The sequence below is a fragment of the Benincasa hispida genome, unplaced genomic scaffold (assembly GCF_009727055.1).
Source record: "Benincasa hispida cultivar B227 unplaced genomic scaffold, ASM972705v1 Contig1511, whole genome shotgun sequence".
NCBI lineage: Eukaryota > Viridiplantae > Streptophyta > Magnoliopsida > Cucurbitales > Cucurbitaceae > Benincasa > Benincasa hispida.
In genome coordinates this window covers 5552-13182 of record NW_024064074.1, presented here as the reverse complement: position 1 = coordinate 13182, position 7631 = coordinate 5552, and the positions used below count along the sequence as shown (strand labels likewise).

The window sequence follows — 7631 nt, the reverse complement described above, 5'->3', positions numbered from 1 at the left end:
GAATTCAAAAAGGGAAAAATGTCGAAAAGAAGAGATCTTAATTTGTGGGTATTGGAAATTTTTGGGTTGAGTTGAGGAAGAATTAGAAGTTAAGGAATTTATTTATAATGAGATGTGATAATTGGAAAAGTCATGAACTCGGAAATGTGGAATCGGTTGATTTTCAAAGCAAAAGTGAAGGCTACTTGGTTGTTTGACATTATTGCTCATTACGCGTGGAACATTACCAAATACAGGCCTAAATTAAATCAATATAATATATTTCTTCGTTTTTATTTTAGTTTACGAAAATGATTTTGATGCCATCATCTTGTATAGAAAAGTTTTAATTTGTCAAATCCTTTTTTTCAGTTGTCAAATCCCCTTAAAGCATGGGAAGCTTTTGAATTTTGATTTTTTTCCATAAATTGAAGTCAACGTCTTACAAAATACAATCCAAGAGACATTAAAGGATGTTTGGTAACACTACACATGTGGAAACAAAATTTAGAAAATAAGATATCCAATAAAAATAAAGTTTGTACTTGTTATGTGTTCCTAGCAAGTTTAGAAATTGAATTTTGATTTAAACAATGATTTATGATGTGTTTGATATTATATATACTTATTATATTGTAATTACCCACTAAATGATAATAAATTATTATTGATTTATTGGGATAATTCTGAATATAACAATCAAACTCAAAATATTAGCAGATATACAATACAGAAGAATTTGTAGATATAGCAAAATGTAGATCAAACTCTCGATCTATCAACTTATAGACTATATTGATGGTTATAATTTATAAATGATATAGTCTATCACTAATAGATTTTGTTATATTAGCAATTCTTTAAAAATATTATTATACACTTGATCATTAATCCTAAAAGTACTATCTATTGCAATTATCCTAATTTATTTATGGACATGTTTTATGTTAAAGTTTTTTTTTTTTTTTTGTAATAATAATTATTTTATAATATTATATGATTTATAATACATTACATAATACATATATATTAATTTTTAAAATTAAATTGAGTTTATAAAATGATATACTGTATAAATATTTTATCTTTATTTCATACACTTTTGTATTTTAAAATTTAAAAATCAAAATCATGATAAAATGAAAACATTAAAATATTGTTTTTAAATTTTAGACGGTTTAGATAACAACCTTAAAATAATTTTTAGAAATAGAATGTGAACTTTTTGTTGCCAAATGCATAAAACAAAACAATCAAACAGACCTTAGATATTTTGTTGTTAAATTTTTTAATGTTGAAAAATATTTATATTATTTTATATAAAACAAAAGATTGTTAGGAAGAAATTTTAATTTTTGAAATAAATTAAAGGTCTATTTGGATGAATTTTATAAGGTTTATTTGGTAATCATTTGGTTTTTTTTAAAAAAATTAAATCTATTTTATCAACATTGATAGTTGAATTCTTAACCAAATTCCAAATTCCAAAAACAACTACTACTTTTTTTAGTTCTCAAAACTTGGCTTGGATTTTTAAACCATTGATGAAATTGAAAGAAATTGGGAGGTGGGAATAGTGCTCATAGGTTTAATTTTCAAAAACAAAAACAAAAATCAAAATTGTTACTAAACGGGACTCGAGTGTTTAAATAAGTATTTATAAGTGTAAAAAAATTGTTTATAAATACTTAAAAAGTCAATCCAAATGGACCTTAAAGTTGAAATCAATAATATCAATTTGTTAATGTTATGAATTAAAAATGTTAAAGTAAATTGACCTAATATTTAATTAATTAGAAGAGGCCATTTATGATTATAACATCATACAGTTGTAACGTCCATGACTGTGACAACCACCACAATAGAGGTTTAGAGATTGTTTTCACCACTAAAATTTTAGGTTTATTTTAGTTTTATACTTACGCTATAAGAGATGTTTATTTTTTCATTCAAGTCTGTGAAAATCTTTCTAGTTAATTAACAGATCATTATTAACTTTCAAAAATAAAAAAAATAATAATACATATCTACTAGATGTTCGTATATTTAATCAAGTTTAAAATAAAAATGGAATATAACTCTAAAAATATAGACACTAAAATAAGTGATGGATCTAGATTTTTTTGTTCAACGCGCCTTGTTTAAAGCTTTGAAAAATATTAAAAGAAGAAAAAAAAATATTTTTTTTTTGACAAGATGTAGATTCTACTCATTCTAGCTTAAAAAATTTAATTATAAATTTAGTTCATGAATTTTTAATGTTGTGTTTTGTAGATCATTGAATTTTAAAAATGTCTAATAGGTTTTGAATATTCAATTTTATGTCTAGTATGTTCGTGACATATATGATTGTTTAAAAAAGATTAATTGATCTATTAGATATATAATTGAAATAAAATTTAAATTTTTAATTTTGTGTTTAATAAATCCATGAATTTTAAAAAGTAAATACAAATTTACACTTTTTAAAAATTCATGGACTAAATACATAGACGGTTTAAAATTTAAAAACTAAACTAGAAATTTAATCTTAAAAAATAAATTTTTGTTCAATAATTTTAATTTACTACAGGTAATTCATATAATTAATTTTTTAATTTGTCGTATATTTAAATGTGTTGTCATGTTTAATATAATAGTAGGGAAAAAAAAGAAAAAGAATTTAAAGAATTTGCGTGAAAAAAATAACGAAGTTAAGCCTATTTAATTAGGAGAGGAAACATCCTACCACTATGCTAGATAATCATTTTAATAATTTAAAAAACTTTGTTTAAAAGTCCCATTGAAGTTGAGGAGCCTCTAGGCCTAGGGTAAATTTGTCGGTTAAAATGGTTTTTTCATTTTTAATAAATAAGAATTTATAAGTACAAGTATTAATTGTTGGGTGTTGAACTTTAATAGATTAATATTTTCTTGAGCCAAAATGAGTGTTGATTTGATATTTCGTATCATCGATCTTGAAGTTAAAGGTTCGATTCTCTCACTACTATATATATATATTTTGAAACCATTCATAAAAATTTGAAAAGATTGACTTAAATAGTTTTATGTAAAATTTTTAATAAAAATTTTAAAACATGAAAAATATTTCGAAAACATAAATATTTAGGTGTCATTTGATAACCATTTTATTTTTATTTTTTGTTTTTGAAAGTCAAGTCTATATCATTGATATTTCTTTTCATGATTTACCTCTTTTTAAGTATAATTGTTGAATTTTTAGTTAAATTTTAAAAAAATATTTTTAATGAAAATTTTAAAACATGAAAAATATCTCGAAAACGGAAATATTTAAATCTCGCTTGGTAACCATCTTGTTTTGAAAAAATAAGTCTATATTTTTTACATTTTTTTTTACCATAATTTTCATCTTTTTTAAATACAATAGTTGAATTCTTAGTTTAAATTGATTTTTTTTTTATCACGCGGTAAATAATTTTTAGTTTAAATTTGTGAATTTGTATTAGAGCTTGAATTAGATAAACATATTAAGACGTGGATTCTTGACATGCTTTTGACCACAATGTAAAAAGGTAACACTAGATTAAATATTTGGTAAACTGTCAAAAATTGTCATCATTAAAGTCATATGTCACTATTTTTATTGTCAATGGACATTAATTAAAGTCTAAATTATTGTAGTGCAAATATAAGATTATTTAACAAATGTATAGAAACTAAATTGAAATTAGATACAAATTACAGAAGTATTTAAATATAACATAGTGAACAATTATCTATTTCCTTCTCTAAAATTAAGGTTTGGTCTTTTATCTACTAATTGATTGGTAAATTAGTGTTAAAATTATTTGAAAAAGAAAATGAAATTGAAAGGTATGAAGAAATTAAAAAAAAAAAAATGATATGGTGTAAGAACATAATTAGAAAAAATGAAAAAGAGAGATGAAAGTAAAGTGAAATTATTCATAATGAGTGTTGAGTGGATATAGAAATGAGAATTTAAAAGAAAAGGGAAGGCCGCGGTGGCGGTGACATCCAACTTATGCGTGACTGTTAAATGAAGGCAGCGGCGGTGCGGTGTCGGTTATTTGTATAATAACATATTGTTTGCCACGTGGCTGGGCTGTACACTCGCTTTGCCAATGCCATTTCTTAGAAACTTAAGAAGGCCCAACCACATGTTTTTCCCTACTTTCTTTAGTTCAACGTAACATGTGAAACATTCTCACATTTTTTTATTTATTATCTACGTTTTGATTAGTTAAATTATGTTCAAGTTATTCGATAATTTCTTTTTAAAATTTTACATTTGGTCGACCAATTTTATCTTTAAGTTCACATATTTTTATTTCACATTATTACTCAAGTTTCGGTTGGTAAAGTTTCGATTGGTAATTATTTAAACCTTGTTTGGCAATCTTTTTTCTTTTTTAAAATTAAGCTTATAGATGGAAAATTTCACGAAATGACTCGAAACCCAAAAACTTTTCTACCGATTACCTCTTTCTAAAAACTTTTCTACCACTTACCTTTTTCCCATGCGAAATTTCAAAATTACCCCCAGTTTTTAAAAAGCTTTCAGACCGCATGGTGAACGCGTATCTACGAATACTTTAAACAAGCATTTAGATATTACTAAGCTATCTGATAGATATTACTAAGCAATCGTTTAGATATCTATTATGTGATCGTTTGGCTAACTGTTATGCGATCGTTTGGCTAACTGTTATGCGATCGTATAGAGAATACTAAGCGATTGTTTAGGTTTAGTTATGCGTTCGTATAGAGAATACTAAGCGATCGTTTAGGTTTTGTTATGCGATCGTATAGAGAATACTAAACAATCATTTAGGTTTTGTTATGCGATCGTATAGAGAATACTAAGCGATCGTTTAGCTATCCACTATACGATCGTTGAGATATCTATTATGCGATCATATAGTTTTTGGTAAACGATAATTTAGAGAATACTAAGCAATCATTTAGGTTTTGTTATGAGATCGTTTACGTTTTGTTATACAATCATTTAGATTTTGTTATTCGATCGTTTACATAAATTTGTACTAAATTTGTGGAATACAATTGATGTTGTACATTTAACTAAGCAAATAAATAACTAAGCAATCGTTTAGATAAATTTGTGCTAAAATTACATATTGTACAGTATAATTGATGTTGTACAGAATATAATTGGTGCTAAAATTACATATTATATAGTATAAATTTGTACAGTATAATTGGTGCTAAAATTGCATATTGTATAGTATAATTTGTGTTGTACAGAAAAATCGAAGCGAAAATTACATATTGTTTAGTCTAGATGGGCCAGTGCCAGGTGTTATCAATGCTTGTCTACACGTTTTCTTGTTATGTCATGTCTGACCACATCGTATACACCTGTGTAATTGTCGTGGCTCATCTTCAATTGAAGGTATCCTGGCGGTTTGATATCGGCCTACACTTACTACCTTTTGTGGTGGTAGAATTGGTTCAAAATCTCCAACCCATTCTTAATTGTGTCTGACTGGGAAGATTGGTTTGGCGTAAGCAGCAAGCACACACTCAAATGTCGCTGCAGATATTGCATGAGAGCATGGGATCTCGAGACAATTAAACTCCATACACATACATGTCCGTGAACGAAGATCAACCAACCCCCCAAATATCCATCATCCACATTAATTATATGCATATCCACCGAGAAACACGATATGTTTTAGACATCAATTATGATTCCTTAAGAATACTCATAGCTTGTTTGTGCATGCCATTGCGTGTGTACGTCGGATATAGAACCAACCTTGTAGCCACTCGCGGATATGCTCTAATAGCTTTGTTATTGGTAGTTCTTGGGCATCTTTCAACACTCCATTGAGGCATTCTACTATATTTGTCGTCATCTTGTCATACCTACAATGGACTTGATAAACCCTTGCCCACCATTGTAATCCAACCTCCTCAAGATAGGCCGTCACACCAGGATATTGATGGAGCTTAGCCCAATACATATGAAAGTTAGACATTCTATATGCTTTCGTCGCTAGGTAGAAATGTGAGATTATGTCCTTATTCTTGAATTTGTCCACCAAATTGTTCTGAATATGGTATATACATAGGGCATAAAATACATCAGGGAATATCCTTGCAACTGCCTTTGCAATTGAGATGTGACGATCTAATTTAATCACTAGATTGGGAACGTTTCCTATTGAAGCCTTCAAATGAGTTATGAATTAAGTCCATGATGCGTCATTCTCACCATCTACAATACTGAAGGCGATAAGATATATGTTGTTATTTCCATTGATACACGTTGCTATTAACAACATACCTTTGTATTTCTCATGCAAATGGGTCCTATCAACGACGATTATTGGGAGGATGCAGTTTAGAAAACCCTTGATACACGGACCAAGTGCCATGAAGACGTATTTAAAGTATTGTTCGTCTTCTACTTCAACATCAAATATGGTACTTGAATTTATAAGCTTAAGTGCCTCGTCGTATGCCCTAACAACATCATATGATCCTTTTGGCGACCCTCGTGGATACACCAATCCGTACTCTCTAGTGCGATAAGCCCGTCTGTAGGTAATGTTCACTCCATATTCTCGTCGAACGTCCTCAATTATATCTCTTGGCCGGTAGGTTCGGCCAACTTGTTCGTATTTGGACTTTATTAAGTGTCCAATAAGCCAACTTTTTGCTTGTTGATGGTTACCAATTCTCATTTCAAGAGAACATGTATGTTCGCTGGGATATTTGGTCACTTTGAAGGAATCACTTTCTTTCATTTTTTTGGCACGAACCCTCCACTGCATTCCTCCACCGAACACCAGACAATTAGCAAGCTCTTCATTGACATTTTTACCAGTAGTTAAAGTTTTTTCTTATTGCAAGCATCGATAATTTAACTGACAAGTCATATTTCGAAAAGAAAATTTGACCGACCTTTATATTCTCGCCATTCAGACAGTCATGAGGTATTGTGATGAGGTTGCCATACGATGAGCCCTCTAATGGTCCGGGTATATCAACAAATGGTTCGATTGGAACGGTGGAATGCATTAGAACCGAANCAAATGGTTCGATTGGAACGGTGGAATGCATTAGAACCGAAGGCATCACAACCGATGGAATGGGAGCAGGTGGGGTTGGAACATGGATGTTAGGTATTGAAGAAGTTTATCCATATCCATGTTCAGTATTGAATTGTGAAGTACATCTGGGTTCACTGTTCCGACCAAACCAAGTTTCACTTCGATCATTCCCCAAGTTACATAGCTTAATATGATCATCAAGTGAAGGCATGACATGAATTGGATTGGGTTGATCAGTTGGATTGCAATGCTGGTGTACTCCATGACTATTAGCAGGTGTAACTGATACAAATAATGACATCCAGGATGCCTCACTGCTTTCTAAAAAGAAGCTAAGATCTTCATCGTATAGTAAATTATAAACGATCATATAGCTTTCATCGTCAGATTCAGTCCACAAGAGACAACACCAAACAAGATTAAAAACAAACAAAATGAATATACTCATGATTACATATTATAACTACTTGGCTAAGAAGTCTCATTATTTTAGATATATAAAAATTGAAAATTAAAACTTAAGATAGCACATGTATCTCTATAATGAACGACGTGACTCATCTAACATCAACATAAAAGTCTTTTCATCAA

The 7631-nt window shown here is 29.0% G+C and overlaps 1 protein-coding gene across 1 annotated transcript; it reads right to left on the bottom strand.

Annotated features, from left to right (window-relative positions):
• Positions 1-5687: 5687 nt before the first annotated feature.
• LOC120068931 lies at positions 5688-7065 on the bottom strand. The gene is made up of 3 exons (XM_039020571.1): positions 6892-7065; positions 6272-6755; positions 5688-6145 (listed from the first exon to the last, which is right to left on the bottom strand). Exons 1-3 carry the CDS (start codon positions 7063-7065, stop codon positions 5688-5690), a joined length of 1116 nt encoding a protein of 371 aa, XP_038876499.1.
• Between the last annotated feature and the right edge of the window lie 566 nt (positions 7066-7631).